The sequence below is a fragment of the Kogia breviceps genome, chromosome 4 (assembly GCF_026419965.1).
Source record: "Kogia breviceps isolate mKogBre1 chromosome 4, mKogBre1 haplotype 1, whole genome shotgun sequence".
In the NCBI taxonomy this organism is placed as follows: Eukaryota; Metazoa; Chordata; class Mammalia; order Artiodactyla; family Physeteridae; genus Kogia; species Kogia breviceps.
The window spans coordinates 27,674,230-27,692,696 of NC_081313.1; the positions used below are offsets into that span (position 1 = coordinate 27,674,230).

At 41.1% G+C, this 18,467-nt stretch overlaps 1 protein-coding gene across 5 annotated transcripts in view; it reads right to left on the reverse strand.

Moving 5' to 3' along the window:
- Positions 1-17,236, reverse strand: part of ADAMTS12 (ADAM metallopeptidase with thrombospondin type 1 motif 12) — a 424,853-nt gene extending 407,617 nt beyond the window's left edge. For all 5 annotated transcript variants that reach the window (XR_010840098.1, XM_059060818.2, XM_067030856.1 and 2 more), the window contains exon 1: positions 16,579-17,236. Coding sequence is in view for 4 of the 5 variants with exons in the window: in XM_059060818.2 (XP_058916801.1) it covers positions 16,579-16,705 (127 nt within the window). In the remaining variant the exon portion in view is untranslated. The remainder of the gene's footprint in view (positions 1-16,578) is intronic.
- Between the last annotated feature and the right edge of the window lie 1,231 nt (positions 17,237-18,467).

Genomic DNA, 18,467 nt, shown 5'->3' on the forward strand with positions numbered 1-18,467 from the left:
CGCAGAGAGTCCCATACAGGATAACTCCAAAGAGAAGCACACCAAGACACATATTAATCAAATTATCAAAAATTAAATACAAAGAAAAAATATTAAAAGCAGCAAGGAAAAACCAACAAATAACATACAACAGAATCCCTGTAAGGTTAACAGCTTATCTTTCACCAGAACCTCTGCAAGCCAGAAGGGAGTGACAGGACATATTTAAAGTGATGAAAGGGAAAAACTACAACCAAGATTACTCTACTCAGCAAGGATCTCATTCAGATTCAACGGAGAAATTAAAACCTTTACAGACAAGCAAAAGCTGAGAATTCAGAACCACCAAACCAGCTTAACAACAAAAGCTAAAGGAACCTCTCTGGGCAGGAAACACAAGAGAAGGAAAAGACCTACAATAACAAACCCAAAACAATTAAGAAAATGGTAATAGGAACATACATATTGATAACTACCTTAAATGTAAATGGATTAAATACTCCAACCAAAAGATATAGACTGACTGAATGGATACAAAAACAAGAACCATATATATGCTGTCTACAAGAGACCTATTTTACACTTAGGTAGACATACAGACTGAAAGTGAGGGGATGGAAAAAGATATTCCATGCAAATGGAAATCAAAAGAAAGCTGGACTAGCAAGTCTCCTATCAGACAAAATAGACTTCAAAATAAAGACTATTGCAAGAGACAAAGAAGGACGCTACATAATGATTGTGGGATCAATCCAAGAAGAAGATATGACAATTGGAAATATTTATGCACCCAACACAGGAGCACCTCAACACATAAGGCAAATGCTAACAGCCATAAAAGGGGAAATAGATAGTAACACAAGAATAGTAGGGGACTCTAACACCCACTTTTAGCAATGGACAGATCATCCCAAATGAAAATAAATAAGGAAACACAAGCTCTAAATGATACACTAAACAAGATGGACTCAATGGATATTTATAGAACATTCCATCCAAGAACAACAGAATACACTTTCTTGTCAAGTGCTCATGCAACATTCTCCAGGATAGATCATACCTTGGGTCACGAATCGAGCCTTGGTAAATTTAAGAAAATTGAAGTTATCTCAAGTATCTTTTCCAACCACAATGCTATGAGACTAGATATCAATTACAGGAAAAAAAATCTTTAAAAAATACAAACACATGGAGGCTAAACAATACACTACTAAATAACCAAGAGATCACTGAAGAAATCAAAGAGGAAACCAAAAAATACTTAGAAATGAATGACAATGAAAACATGATGACCCAAAAACTATGGGATGCAGCAAAAGCAGTTGTAAGAGGGAAGTTTATAGCAATACAATCCTACCTCAAGAAACAAGAAACAGCTCAAATAAACAACTTAACCTTACACCTAAAACAATTAGCAAAAGAAGAACAACAACAACAAAAAAAACCCGAAGTTAGCAGAAGGAAAGAAAACATAAATATCAGATCAGAAATAAATGAAAAAGAAATGAAGGAAACGATAGCAAAGATCAATAAAACTAAAAGCTGGTTCTTTGAGAAGATTAAAAAAATTGATAAACCATTAGCCACATTCATCAAGAAAAAAAGGGAGAAGACTCAAATCTATAGAAGTAGAAATGAAAAAGGAGAAGGAACAATGGATGCTGAAGAAATACAAAGGATCATGAGAGATTCCTACAAGCAACTATATGCCAATAAAATGGACAATCTGGAAGAAATGGACAAATTCTTAGAAAAGCACAACCTTCCGAGAATGAACCAGGAAGAAATAGCAAATATAAACAGACCAATCACAAGCACTGAAATTGAAACTGTGATTAAAATCTTCCAACAAACAAAAGCCCAGGATAGATAGCTTCACAAGTGAATTCTATCAAACATTTAGAGAAGAGCTAACACCAATCTTTCTCAAACTCTTCCAAAATACAGCACAGGGAGGAACACTCCCAATCTCATTCTATGAGACCACCATCAACCTGATACCCAAACCAGACAAAGATGTCACAAAGAAAGAAAACTACAGGTCAATATGACTGATGAACATAGATGCAAAATCCTCAACAAAATACTAACAAACAGAATTCAACAGCACATTAAAAGATCATACACCATGATCAAGTGGGATTTATCCCGGGAAGGCAAGGAATCTTCAGTATACACAAATCAATCAATGTGATACATCATATTAACAAATTGAAGGATAAAAACCATATGATCTTCTCAATACATGCAGGAAAAACCTTTTGACCAAATTCAACATCCATTTATGCTAAAAACCCTCCAGAAAGTAGGCATAGAGGGAACATGCCTCAACATAATAGAGGCTATATATGACAAACCCACATCTAACATTGTTCTCAATGGTGAAAAAATGAAACCATTTCCTCTAAGATCAGGAACAAGACAAGGTTGCCCACTCTCACCACTATTATTCAACATAGTTTTGGACGTTTTAGCCATAGCAATCAGAGAAGAAAAAGAAATAAAAGGAATCCAAATCACAAAAGAAGAAGTAAAGCTGTCACTGTTTGCAGATGACATGATACTATACATAAAGAATCCTAAAGATGCTACCAGAAAACTACTAGAGCTAATCAATGAATTTGGTAAAGTAGCAGGATACAAAATTAATGCCCATGCCGCGGAGCGGCTGGGCCCGTGAGCCATGGCCGCTGAGCCTGCGCGTCCGGAGCCTGTGCTCCGCAATGGGAGAGGCCACAACAGTGAGGCCCGCATACCACAAAAAAAAAAAAAAAAAAAAAAAAAAAAAAAAAAAAAAAATTAATGCCCAGCAATCTCTTGCATTCCTATACACTAATGATGAAAAATCTGAAAGAGAAATTAAGGAAACACTCCCATTTACCACTGCAACAAAAAGAATAAAAACCTAGGAATAAACCTACATAAGGAGACAAAAGACCTGTATGCAGAAAACTATAAGACACTGAGGAAAGAAATTATAGATGATAAAAACAGATGGAGAGATATACCATGTTCTTAGATTGGAAGAATCAACATTGTGAAAATGACTATACTACCCAAAGCAATCTATGCATTCAAAGCAATCGCTATCAATCTACCAACGGCATTTTTCACAGAAGTAGAACAATAAATTTTACAATTTGTATGGAAACACAGAGGACCCCAAATAGCCAAAGCAATCTTGAAAAAGAAAAACGGATCTAGAGGAATCAGGCTCCCGGACTCAGACTATACTACAAAGCTACAGTAATCAAGACAGTATGGTACTGGCACAAAAACAGAAATATAGATCAGTGGAACAGGATAGAAAGCCCAGAGATAAACCCCCACACATATGGTCACCTTATCTTTGAGAATGGAGGCAAGAATATACAATGGAGAAAAGACTGCCTCTTCAATAAGTAGTGCTCGGAAAAGTGGACAGCTACATGTAAAACAATGAAATTAGAACACTCCTTAACACCATACACAAAAAGAAACTCAAAATGGATTAAAGACCTGTATGTAAGGCCAGACACTATAAAACTTTTAGAGGAAAACATAGGCAGAATGCTCTACGACATAAATCACAGCAAGATCCTTTTTGACCCACCTACTAGAGAAATGGAAATAAAAACAAAAATAAACAAATGGGAGCTAATGAAACTTAAAAGTATTTTTACAGCAAAGAAAACCATAAACAAGATGAAAAGACAACCCTCAGAATGGGAGAAAAATATTTGCAAATGAAGCAACTGACAAAAGGTTAATCTGCAAAATTTACAAGCAGCTCATGCAGCTCAATATCAAGAGAAAAAAAACACAATCCAAAAATGGGCAGAAGACTTAAATAGACATTTCTCCAAAGAAGATATACAGATTGCCAAGAAACACTTGAAAGGATGCTCAACATCACTAATCATTAGAAAAATGCAAATCAAAACTACAATGAGGTATCACCTCACACCAGTCAGAATGGTCATCATCAAAAAAACTACAAACAGCAAGTGCTGGAGAGGGTGTGGAGAAAAGGGAACCCTCTCGCACTGTTGGTGGGAATGTAAATTGATACAGCCACTATGGAGAACAGTATGGAGGTTCCTTAAAAAACTAAAAATAGAACTACCATACGACCCAGCAATCCCACTACTGGGCATATACCCTGAGAAAACCATAATTCAAAAAGAGTCATGTACCAAAATGTTCATTGCAGCTCTATTTACAATAGCCAGGACATGGAAGCAACCTAAGTGTCCATTGACAGATGAATGGATAAAGATGTGGCACATATATACAATGGAATATTACTCGGCCATAAAAAAGAAATGAAATTGAGTTTTTTGTAGTGAGGTGGATAGACCTAGAGTCTGTCATACAGAGTGAAGTAAGTCAGAAAGAGAAAAACAAATACCGTATGCTAACACATATATATGGAATCCAAAAAAAAAAGTTCTGAAGAACCTAGGAGCAGGACAGGAATAAAGATGCAGACGTAGAGAATGGACTTGAGGACACAGGGAGGGGGAAGAGTAAGCTGGGACAAAGTGAGAGAGTGGCGTGTACATATATACACTATCAGATGTAAAATAGATAGCTAGTGGGAAGCAGCTGCATAGCACAGGGAGATCAGCTCTGTGCTTTGTGACTACCTAGAGGGGTGGGATAGGGAGGTTGGGAGGGAGACCGCAAGAGGGAGGAAGTATGGGAATATATGTATATATACAGATGATTCACTTTGTTATAAAGCAGAAACTAACACACCATTGTAAAGCAATTATACTCCAATAAAGATGCTACAAAAAATATATATATAGAATGGCTGAATGGATAGAAACAATAAATAAATAAATAAATAAATAAATAAACAGAAATTTAAAAATACCTTGAGACAAATAAAAATGGAAAATACAATAAACCAAAAATCTATGGGATGCAGCAAACACCATTCTAAGGAAGTTTCTAGTAATACAGGCCTACCTCAAGAAACACAAAAAATCTCAAATAAATAATCTAACTTTGCACCTAAAGAAACTAGAGAAAGAAGAACAAATGAAGCCCAGTTAGTAGAAGAAATAAAATAATAAAGATCAGAGAGGATATAAATGAAATAAAAACTAAAAAGACAGTACAAAGAACAATGAAACGAAGAGCTAGTTCTTTGAAAAGACAAAAATGACAAACATTTTGCTAGACTTGCTAAGAGAAGAGTCAGAGCTCAAATAAATAAAATTAGAAAAGAAAAAGGAGAAATTACAACTGATATCAAGGAAATACAAAGTAACATAAAAGACTATTATAAACAATTTAACAACAGCAAATTGCACAACCTGGAAGAAGTGGATATATTCCTAGAAATACACAATCTTCTAAGACTGAATCATGAAGAAATTTTTTTAAATATTGATTGATTATTTGGAAGGAGGTTGAGTCAGAAAGAAAATAAAACTCCCACCAAAAAAAAAAAAGTTCTGGTGAGTTCTACTGAACATTTAAAGAAATAATAGTTACACTTCTCAAACTATTTTAAAAAACTGAAGAAGAGGGAATGCTCTCAAACTCATTTTACAAATCCAGCATTACCCTAATACCAATCCTAGACCAAGAGACCACACACATTCATACACACACAAATTACACAGATGAACATAAATGTAAAAATCCTAAACAAAATACTAACAAGCTGAATTTAACAATACATTAAAAGGATCATATACCATGATCAAAGGGGATTTATTCCAGCAATGCAAGGATGGTCAACATCTGCAAATCCATCAACATGATACAGCACACTAACAAAATAAAAGATAAAAATCACATGCTTGTATTAATAGATGCAGAAAAAACATCTGACAAAATTCAACATCTGTTTATGATAAAAACTCTCAACAGAGTGGGTGTAGACTAAACATACCTCAATATAACCTAGGCCATATATGACATACTCAATGGTAAAAAGCTGAAAGTTTTTCTTCTAAGATCAGGAACAAGAAAAGAATGCTGACTCATAGGACTTTCATTTGACATCGTTTGGAGTTCCTAGCGAGAACAATTAGGCAGAAAAAATAAGTAAAATTTATCCATATATTTTGGGAAAACAAAAAATTAAAAGTAGAAATACCATATGATCCAGCATTTCTGGTCATTTATCTGAAAAAAACAAAAACTCTAATCAAAAAGATATATGCGCCTTATGTTCATTGTGGCATTATTTACAATAGCCAAGATATGAAAAAAAAACTGTGTCAATCAGTAGATAAATGGATATGAAAGATATGGCATGTATACACACACACACACACACACACACACACACACAAAAGAATACTACTCAGCATTAAAAAAGAATATAATCTTGCCATTTGAGACACTAATGGACCTTGAGGATATTATGCTCAGTGAAATAAGCCAGACAGATAAAGGCAAATACTGTATGATTTCACTTATATGTGGAATCTAAAAGACACAACAACTGAAAAAATAGACATAAAACTGAATTCATAGATCTACCGAACAGATCGGTGGTTGCCAGATGGGAGGAGACTTGTGGGGTCGGGCAAAATGGGTGAAGGGGATCTAGAGCTATAAACTTCTCATTATAAAATAAATATGTCATAGGATGTAATGTACACTATGGTTACTATAGTCAATAATACCCTATTGCACATTTAAATGTTGCTCTCATTATAAGAAAAACAATCTTTAACATTTTATGGTGACAAATGTTAACTAAACATTGTGGTGATAATTTTCACTGTATACAAATATTGAATCATTATGTTGTACACCTGAGTGGAATGTCATATATCAATTATACCTCAATTTTAAAAAAATTTGCATAACGTGGTGCCATACTGTATCTAGTGTCTTGGTGAGGTGATAAAAGAGAAACAGACATGTGAAGTGTGTAATCACTAAGTTTAAAAGTCCTATCTTTTAAGGAAGCCTATTTGCTCTAAAATACCGGGGGCAGAGGTAGGAGTGAGGGGGGATTATAGATGAAACAAAACTAGCCATAATTTGTAATGATTGAAGTGTTGGGTAACGGGGGTTCATTATATAATTTTCTTTAGTGTACATTTGACAATTTCTGTCATGAAAAGTTAAAAATAAATAAAGGCTTGTTTTGTTAACATAAAAAAACTGTGGGGGAAAACCGCATGCCTAGCAATCAATGAAGCACAGTATTTGTGATCGTGTCTTACATCTGGTTGACGTCGGGCCTCGAACCAGAGAACAGGCCAAGTTCTCGCTCTGCCATTCACCAGCAGTGGGACCTTGGGCTCATCACCTAACTTCTCAGCTTCTTCAAGTATAAAATAGAGATAATATCCGTTCTGTCTACCTTACACAGCTGTTGAGAGGAGCTAATGAAACAATGAGAGCGAGAGGGCTTTGCAAACTATGGTGCCAAATAAATGCACACGTTGAAAGGAAGAGAATTCCAAGTCTATAAGGCCTCTGAAGGCAGGTTCTAGGTGTGATTCACCTCTGTATCCTCCACCAAGTCTAGCTGCATCATTCATACAGTAGATGTAAAGATGACAATGTGTTATTCCTATGGCTGCCTTGCATCTGAACGTCTTTACCACATTTGGGGAGTTCCTCACCGTGAGTCTTGGGAACAGAGCCCACCTCCCAAGAGAGGAGATGCAAGTGCAGGAAGCATGTCCCTCACCAGTCTAGCAGCTCTGGAGCAACCCGTACACTCATGCTTCATTCATCAGAGGCACTGCCTAGACTTTGAATCCAGAAGCAGTGATACTAAGAAGCAGGGATTATGGTAGCAGCCCTGAGATGAAGGAGGAGCTGGGGCTCGCAAGCAGCACCCAGCATCCAGCCCCTGTGGATGAGCATCACGAGCTGAAGTGTCTAGGACACGGCAGAGGCAGTGGCAGCAGAGGTAGCCATATTCTGACCTTTGTTCCTCCTGCAAAGCATCCACACTTGGCTCTCAGTTCTCCTGGCATTTCTTCAAGCAATCCAGGATCCCTTTAATAAATTCTTCTTCTGGGCTTCCCTGGTGGCACAGTGGTTAAGAATCCACCTGCCAATGCAGGGGACACGGGTTCGAGCCCTGAGCCTGGAAGATCCCACATGCCGCGGAGCAACTAAGCCTGTGAGCCACAACTACTGAGCCTGCGCTCTAGAGCCCATGAGTCACAACTACTGAACCTGCATGCCACAACTACTGAGGCCCGCGCACCTAGAGCCCATGCTCTGCAACAAGAGAAGCCACCACAATGAGAAGCCCGCGCACTGCAACAAAGAGTAGCCCCCGCTCGTCACAACTAGAGAAAGCCCATGTGTAGTAACGAAGACCCAATGCAGCCAAAAATTAATTAATTAGATAAATAAATTTTTAAAAAATAAAATAAATTCTTTTGCTAAAATCTAAAATAGTAATAATAATAATGTCATATCTTTGTATGGTGACAGATGGTAACTAGACTTACCAGGGATCATTTTGAAAGGTATAAAAATATTAAATCACTATGTTGTGTACCTGGAACTAACAGAGTGCTTTAGGTCAATTATACCTCAATAAAAGAAAGAAAGAGGGAAATATGAGACAGAGCACAGTTTTCACTCTTAGGTACTAACCAATAGTCTCAATTTTTTAAGAGACTATTAAAAGTCCAGACCCTTGTTTCTGACTGCAGCAACTAAGAGCAACAGAGCACAAAGCAACATGAACAAACCTTAAAAACAATGCTCAGTGAAAAATAAGAAACAAAACAAGTTAATACAGAGCCATTTACATTCATGGAAAATACATGCAAAAACAATAACACAGAGTTTGCCAAAACATACGCGAACAAAAAAAATACATATGGAACCCATTAAAATGGTTTTCTATGCGGAGGAATGGGAGTGGAGAATGGGTACCACAATGTGTACATAAACAAAACAAGAAAGGTGTTTTACACAGATTAATAATGCTAATGTACCACACACTAGGAGTCAAATTGACTCAGGTCTCTGTACTGCCTGCTCCCCATGGAATATTTGGACCTTGTTAGTATCAGAGCTTCACTGCCCTCCAGAGTTCAGACCTCAGGGGGCAATGGGCAGGTTGGCTGAGGTTGGATGTAGTCAGCTTCTCTAGTATTTCCCTCATGTTGCTCTTCTCTTCTATGACTCGCAGTGATGTCTCTGGCTCTTCCAGGGTTGGAGCAGTAAGGGGCAGAAAAAGTCTTATTCAACTGAATACAGCCATTATCCTGCAATGGTACCCCCTGTACGTGGTCCTGTCCTGATGCTGACTCCCCTCAAGAGAAGCTCTTATGTCCCTTATAGCAGGGGTCCCCAACCCCCGGGCCACGGACCGGTGCTGGTCCACGGCCTGTTAGGATCCGGGCCGCACAGCAGGAGGTGAGCAGGGGGGCCAGCGAGCGAAGCTTCATTTGCCGCTTCCCATCATCCGCCATTGCTCGCATTACCTCCTGAACCATCCCCCCCATCACTCGCATTACAGCTTGAACAAACAACCCCCAACCCGTCCATGGAAAACTCGTCTTCCACGAAACTGGTCCCTGGTGCCAAAAAGGCTGGGGACCGCTGCCTTACAGGACCCGTCTCTGAACATACATCTCAAAGAATTAAACATGATTTAAATACAAAATGAAAGACTAACTTGCCTAAACCCCAGCACCGACTGCCCAAAGAATAAAAGAGCAAATACATATACTGCTTTTGACCCAGTTGCTTTTGATCTAATGTGCTTTTAAGAGAGCCAGCATAAGCTGGCTGTATAATCATATAATAATTACAGTAACCATTTAATGAACACTTGCTACAATACTCCTCATTTAATACACACGACGACTCTGTGACACAGATTCAGTTCCTATCCCCATTTCATAAAAAAAGAAACAGAATGTAAGAGAGGTCACAGAGCCAACACGCAATGTTACTTGGATTAAAATCTTGTGCCTCCTATTTCAAAATCATGTTCTTGGCCACTGCATTTTGTGTACATAAGCAGTTGCACTTGGCAGCAGGGATAGCAGAGAAGAGGTGATGGCGCTGCCCCTGGGGATGATGATCTGACGATAAAAGAACTTCGGGGCTTCCCTGGTGGCGCAGTGGTTGAGAGTCCGCCTGCCGATGCAGGGGACGCGGGTTCGTGCCCCGGTCTGGGAAGATCCCACGTGCCGCGGAGCGGCTGAGCCCGTGAGCCATGGCCGCTGAGCCTGCGCGTCCGGAGCCTGTGCTCCGCAACGGGAGAGGCCACAACAGTGAGAGGCCCGCCTAGCACCAAAAAAAAAAAAAAGAACTTCATGACTTCTTTAAGAGGCCTCAAGTCACTCAGCAATAAATGGAGAAAATAACTGCCTCTTTATTGGGTGAAGTAATGGGAGATAAGACCAGTTTCACCTCTTGATTTTACGGAAATCAAAGGAAGCGGCTAAACCACATCTTCCAATACGTGTGGATGGAAACAGGAGGCCACTTACAGAGTGTAGCTTCCGTGGGTGGCCCAGCTGCACCTGCTTCATCTACACAATGGGCATAACAATAATAGTATGCCCTCCTAGGGTGGTTGTGAGAATTCAATGTAGTAATATATGTAATAGATTTGGAACAGTGCTTGACAGATAACACTCACTATCCAAACACTAGCTACTTACTCTTGGTATTAAAGACAGAAAATTGGGGGAGTTCCCTGGAGGTCCAGGGGTTAGGACTCTGCACTCTCACTGTCAAGGGTTCAGTCCCTGGTCGGGGAACTGAGATTCCCACAAGCTGCGAGGTGCAGCCAAAAATATATATAAATAAAGATATAAACTTGGCTACTAGGGATCTCTGTGGCCTTAAATGCATGTAAGCTCCAGGCGATGGGGAGAGGCTTGCACTCATCTTGGCTTTCTCTCAGTAGGTGTTTAGTTTGGAAGATTAGCTAGCTATCGTCCTGGCCAATAGAAAGCAGAGTTCAGAGGGGATATGACAGGGATGGAGAAATAAGATGTCAGGAAATAATAATAACTCCTAAATTTTACCATTTCTATGGTCAAACATGGCATTTAGAGTATACCAACTTGGTCTTGATCACCCTCACAATTATCTGGAATATTATTAACAAGTGTCCCTTGTCTTAGCCTTCATCCCCACCTCTGTAAAAAGACAATAGTGAGGATACCTGCTGCGGCAATCTGACACCAGAGCCCACCCTCCTAACCTCTGCTCTCACTACTTCTCAAGGGGCAACCACGGAGAGCCAGACATCAAGGTATGGTGTCAACAAGGCTGGGGCCATTGTGGGTCACAGGCTCAGTAGTTGTGGCTTGCAGGCTCTAGAGACAGGCTTAGCTGCTCCGCGGCATGCGGGATCTTCCCTGACCAGGGCTCGAACCCGTTGTCCCTTGCATTGGCAGGAGATTCTTAACCACTGTGCCACAAGGGAAGCCCTGTGAAGGCTCTTCTTACATTAAGATCTGAAATCATTTCCTCCTTGCAGAAGTTATTTTTTGCAAATGGCATAAATACGTGATTATGACATTGGTCTTGAAACGCACTGAAGCGCTCCCTCGGTTCCACCCAAGTCTGCACAGCCTGGAGCAAGTCTCTAACATGGGATGAAGTGCCGGCCCTCTCAACTTCATGGAGTTGTCAGCAGCAAAAGAGATCGTGGAAGTGACCGGTGACTTGTAAACAGTACAGGGCAAAACGAACCTGAGGGGATATCGTCAGCTATAGAAGAGAGGCCATGTGTTGTGTGCAAGATTAATACTTCCTATTGTTCTGATACTTGTTTGGGAGCCTTGTGGAGGTCATCATACAATTGTGTATGTCACCACTGAGCGATGTGGAAAGAATAGTGGGCAGAGATTGCCCAATCTACCTGTTTCTAATCCTAGAAAGGATTGGATTTATTTCCATGGTCCTTCCTAGATCTAAAATCCCAACTCTGCGTGCCCCTTAGAACTAGAAGGAACCTTAATAGTCATGCAGGTTCTGAGTTGGCCTCCTACCGCAGGACCCTGTGTGACACCCTTGATGCCGCTGCTGGAACGGCAGTTAGTAGGTGCTCAGTAAATGCATGTTGACTGATGGACCAGCTGGGCCTCTCATTCCTCATCTGCAAAAATAAGGAGGAAGGCAGACATGACATCTGAAGTAATTTGAAAGTTTAAATGTTCAGAATTTGGGTGCAATTCAAAAATGTTGTCAGAGTGAAAATGGAATTCTAGGGAGATTGCTTAATTATGAAGCAACAAGCATGTCACGTGGAGGCAAAGCTCTGGTCATCCTATTCCCTGGAAGCCTTAAGGATTTCCTTCTCAATGCAAATCAAAACTACAATGAGGTACAACCTCACGCTGGACAGAATGGCCATCATTAAAAAGTCTACAAATAACAAATCCTGGAGAGGGTGTGGAGAAAAAGGGAACCCTCCTACACTGTTGGTGGGAATGTAGATTGGTGCAGCCGCTATGGAAAACAGTATGGAAGTTCCTCAAAAAACTAAAAATAGAGTTGCCATATGATCCAGCAATGCCACTCCTGGGCATATATCCAGATGAAACTCTAATTTGAAAAGATACATGCATCCCTATAGTCATAGCAGCACTATTCACAATAGCCAAGACATGGAAACAACCTAAATGTCCATCGACAGTTGAATGGATAAAAAGATGTGTTACATATATACAGTGGAATATTACTTAGCCATCAAAAAGAATGAAATAATGCCATTTGCAGCAATATGGATGGACCTAGAGATTATCACACTAAGTGAAGTCAGAAAGACAAAGACAAGTACCATATGATATCACTTATATGTGGAATCTAAAATATGACACAAATGAACTTATCTACAAAACAGAAACAGACTCACAGCCATAGAGCATAGACTTGTTGTTGCCAAAGGGCTGGGGGAGGGATGGATTGGGAGTTTGGGATTAGCAGATGCAAACTATTATATAGAGAATGGATAAACAACAAGGTCCTACTGTATATAGCACAGGGAACTGTATTCAATATCCTGCCATAAACCATAATGGAAAAGAATATGAAAAAGAAGGTATATATATATATGTATAACTGAATCACTTTGCTGTACAGCAGAAATTAACACAACACTGCAAATCAACTGTACTTCAATAAAATTAAAATTTTAAAAAAGAACTTCCTTCTCTAACTAGCTTGCCCTCATTCTCATTCTCATTCTCTCACTTCTCTCCCTCTCTCTCTTAGTTCTACATGGAAATCTGCTCAGAAATTTCTCTTTTGCACCAAATGGGGATTACTTGTAAATCCACTGGTGAGTTGATTGAGAACAAATATTTTGGTGAAAAGACTTTTAAAAATCTGAATTTTTTTCTAGTTTAATTTTATTTATTTATTTATTTGAAGTTATTACAAAATAATGGCTATATTTCCCTGTGCTGTACAATATACTCTTGTGGCTCATTTATTTATTTTTTATTTTATTTTATTTTTTTGTGGTACGCGGGCCTCTCACTGTTGTGGCCTCTCCCATTGCGCAGCACAGGCTCCGGACGCGCAGGCTCAGCGGCCACGGCTCACGGGCCCAGCCGCTCCATGGCATCTGGGATCTTCCCAGACCGGGGCACGAACCCGCGTCCCCTGCATCGGCAGGCAGACTCTCAACCACTGCACCACCAGGAAAGCCCGCTCATTTATTTTATATATAGTAATTTGTATCTCTTAACCCATTACCCCTATCTTAACCCTACCCCTCTCTCCCCAACTGGTAACCACTAGTCCATTCTCTATATTTGTGAGTCTATTTCTGTTTTGTTACATTCATTTGTTTTATTTTTTAGATCCGACATACAAGTGATATCATATAATATGTGTCTTTCTCTGACTTATTTCACTAAGCATAATAACCTCTAGGTCCACCCACATTGTTGCAAATGGCAGAATTTCATTCTTTTTTATGGCTGAGTAGTATTCCATTGTGTGTATATGTGTGTATATATATATATATATATATATATATATATATATATATATATATATACCACATCTTTATCCATTCACCTGTTGATGGACACTTAGGTTGCTTCCATACCTTGGCTGTTGTAAATAGTGCTGCTATGAACACTGGTGTGCATGTATCTTCTTGAATTAGTGTTTTCATTTTCTTTTCATTTTCTTCCAATATTTTCCCAGTAGTGGAATTCCTGGATCATATGGTAGCTCTATTTTTAGCTTTTTGAGGAAACTCCATACTGTTTTCCATAGTAGCTGCACAAATTTACATTCCCACTAACAGTGTACAAAGGTTCCATTTTCTCCACGTCCTCACCAACATTTATTACTTGTTGACTTTTGGATGATGGCCATTCTGAAAGGTGTGAGGTGATATCTCATCGCGGTTTTGATTTGCATTTCTCTGATGATTATTGATGTTGAGCATCTTTTCATGTGCCTGTTGCCCATCTATATACCTTCTTTGGCAAAATGTATATTCAGGTCTTCTGCCCATTTTTTGATTGGGTTGTTTGGTTTTTTTGATATTGAGTTTTATACATATATATATGTGTGTGTGTATATATATTTTTGTGGGGGGGATCTTAACCCCTTATTGGTTATATCATTTGCAAGTATTTTCTCCCATTCAATCGGTTGTCTTTTCATTTTGTTGATGGTTTCCTTTGCTGTGCAAAAGATTTTAAGTTTAATCAGGTCCCATTTATTATTTATTTATTACTTCTGCTCTTGTTTCCTTTGCCTTAGGAGACAGGATCCAAAAACATGTTTCTACGTCTTATGTCAGAGAGTGTCCTGCCTATGTTCTCTTCTAGGATTTCAATGGTTTCAGCTCTTACATTGAGGTCTTTAATTAAAATCTGAAAATTCTTTTGGAAATTATTTTTTAAATCTATATATCTGTGCATCACTAATAAGCTCAGAGTACTGTACTGATTTTTCGGTATCAACTCCTCTCAGCCCATAACTCTAAAGGTGACCAGGGAAAACAACCATCTCTCACTTTCTAGAGAGGAGAAAGCAAGTCCCAGTGGAGTCTGTTCCACACTGAGCTGAACTTGCTTACAAAGATGTGGAGCAAGCAGAGCTGAAAACCAACCCAGGAGAATGCGTGTCTTTGAACCAAATCATCTCCAAATGCCCTGGGAAGTGCTTGCAGGCTTTGTTTGTGCTGCCAGCAAAAGAGAGACTTTTCACAAAAGGGCTGTTTTTCAAAGAACAACAAACGCTATTTTAAACTTGGGGGTGGGAGATCGTATCTGGACCGTTTACACAAGCGAGTGCTGGCTGACTGACATCTCACCCCAGTGTTTGCCCGTTCTGGCTTCCCAGGAAAGCAAAGGGACCTGCTTCTGATGGCTCTGGAAGTGAGCAACAAATGAGGTCTCCAGCAGTATTGGAACTTTGCAACGTAGGCAGAAACCCTCAACAAGGTCAGGCTGGTGATGTTTGCCACCCAAGTGGTCTTGGGCATTAAAGGGGGTCAGGAAGCTATGGAAGCTTCCCGAGACTTGAGCACTGTCAGCTAACCCTGTGCTCTGTGTGTGTGTGTGTGTGTGTGTGTGTGTGTGTGTTGTCCCTATTGTTCTAGGACCATGCTGCTTGATTGTAAGAAGCCAACCTCTGGAGTCTGGCTACCTGGGTTTAAAACCTCACTCCACCATAGCTAAGCCCATAAACTCCCCAAGCTTCAGCTTCTATGGGTGTAAATCGGGGATGGTAACAATGGTCCCTGCACCCCAGGCAGCTGTTGTCAGTGGTCAGGAGGCTGACACACCAGAGTGCCTTAGCAGTCCTGGCACATGGGACACACTCCAGCCATGCAGGTCATTGCTGCTGCCATGACCGTTTCCCCTCAGAAGTCCAACGAACTCCCCACCAAACAGGAAAGTGTGTCTGACCCTTGCAAGTCCAATAAAAAAAAAAACAGAGGCAACAATACCATCCTGCTCAGGGTGTTAGGTTTTAAAAATATATAATAACAACAACAACAATAATAATAATAATAACAACTTTTCCATCACAACTCCTCCAGTGCTTTCTGTAGCATTATAGAGTTCCATGAAATTCTGAAAGAGAAGCAGCCAGCTGTGACCAGCAAGACAGGACAGAGAAAGGTGCGTCCCTATGGTAGGAAATTTTCTCTAAAAGGTCTGTTATTTTTACAATACGGCCCTAAATCTTTCCAGGAAAACACAGCCAAGCTCACTCAGCAGGGGGGTGGAATCACATTTCCCCTTACCTCACCAGAAGTTTCAAACTAACTAAAAACATGGCAATGACTGCCAGTGGCCGGTTGGAACTTTTTTAAAAAAAATCATTTTCCGTTTTCAGAATCTGAAAAATAGGGATTGAAACAGTGCAACATTCAGAAGAGACAAAAGAGACAGTTGGGGGTGGTTCCTAGCTACCTCTAGAGTCTTCACTGCAGCATCCTCAGTGTAAAAGAGATGTGGATCCTCGCCTTTCGGTAAAAAGTAAGGAATCTACTACACCTTAAGCACTGAAATGCAAGATGCTCCCAGCCCAGATTTCCTCGCAACTCAGCCAAACGGTTTTGCGGAGTTCAGCCGAGTGGGGGAAGGGAAAAGAGAGCAACCAACTTTGCTCGCGTCTTACCCCTGCGGTTTTCAAAGGAAATAAAGAAAAGCCACTAACCTTGCCTCCTGTCCGGGAAGAGCACAGGGCCGGGCTGAGGTTGTCTCCCATAGCAAAGGGCCCCAAAGTTCAGGAGCTGAGCCACCACGGAGAGCTTTGCAAGCCAGCTCCTCTGTGCACATGGCATGATTCAGTTGTTGCGGAGAGAAAAGTCAACAAGTTTTAGCTCAAGAAATCAAGTCCTCGCCTGTGGCCAAGCAAGAAGATGCAGGGGTGCATGGTCCAGGAGTGGAGAGGGGGAAGCTGCAAGGCTGCCCACGATCTCCCTTTGCTCTTTTAAGCAGGAAGGGGCTAGTTACCTTTCCGTCCCCTCCCTCCTCCCGAAAGTGGAGTGATTCAGCTGACAGCGTCTGCTTTCCCTGGGGTGCGGAATGGGTCAGAGCGGGAGGGCGCAGCCCACCCCCGAACCCCACCCCTCTGCCTTGGGCGCCAGGCCTCCTCGCAGACAGCTCCGCGCATCTTCCTCCGGGACTCCCACCCCCGCGCTCCGCCGGCCCCGCCCAGAGCCCGGCCAAGCCGGCCAAATAGGGGAGCCCCGGGGAGAGTCACCCTGGGCGGGACTCCGAGTGAGAGGCCCCCCGAGGCCAGCCTCTCATACAGGCGGAAAATGTTGAGCACAGGGATGGGGCAGAGAGGACCCCACTCCCTGACCCTCCTCAGCTCAGTGCTGCCCCCTTTCCGGCCTTTCCCAGTTCCCGAACTTTTCCTACCATTGCTCTACCAAGACTCCTCAGCCGGTCTCTGCGAGTCTCTTCGAGGCCCGGCTAGGGCTTCCATTTGAAAAAGTAAGACGCAATTTTTCTCTTTGCCGAGTCACACAAAGGGAAATGGTCTGTTCAAATGCTGGTTCAACCCTGGACAGGTCCCTTCATCTGTACCATGAGGCTATGCATAGGACCAAAGGACCATGAGGCATTCTGAGTCTGCAGGTCTCTCTAGCGCTTTTCTAATTTCCTAAGCCTACCTCCACTCACCCAAAAGGAAACCAGGAGAGCAGAGGAAGTAAGTCAGCCCGAGAAGGTGTCAAGGTATTTCTCCAGTTCACCTGCACAGGCTGCCCTTGGAAGGGGAAACCATTCAGAGGCTCAAGCTTCACATCAATGAGCTAATGCTGCAAACTAGGGTGCTTGTCAGGCATCCTGAGAATTTCCTGGGATAATCCATCCAAGCTTTTCACCTCTGGGCTGAAACAGGCCTCCTTATTCCATTCAGGAGGAATTTGGCCCCATATTGGTTCTCCATGGCTTCTAGCCAACCAAATGTGCTCAGTGAGAGGAGGGGGGCAGGGTACCAACTCATCCAACCTTGTCCAGGGCCAGTGCAGTCAAGTCAAACAGTGATCCAAGTGCAAGGTGGTACTCACAAGCCCGGGGCAGGTAGTTTGAAGGACTTCAGACTGGATACATACACACCACGACATTTCAAGGGGTAGGTATAACAGTCCTGTTATTGCCATTACAAATTCCCAAAAGTTTGGTGACTCAAAACAACACAGATTTAGTATCTTACAGTTCTGGTGGTCAGAAGTCTGAGATGGGTCTCACTAGGGTAAATCAAGGCATTAGCCCAGCTGCATTCCTTTCTGGAGGCTCTTTCCTTGCCTTTTCCAGGTTCTAGACACTCTGCTCACATTCCTCGGCTCATGGCCCTCTTCCCCCATTTTCAAAGCCAGTAAGGGCCAGTTGGTTCTCTTAAGTCGCATCATCCTGACACTATCTCTTTTTCTTCCCTTTTCCATTTATAAGGACCCTTGTGACTATGTTAGATCCACCCAGATTCTCCAGCTTAATCTTTTTATCTTATAGTCAGCTGATTAGCAACCTTAATTCCATGTGCAACTTTATCCTCTTTGCCATACATTACAGGTTATATTGTGCCGTCATAGGCCA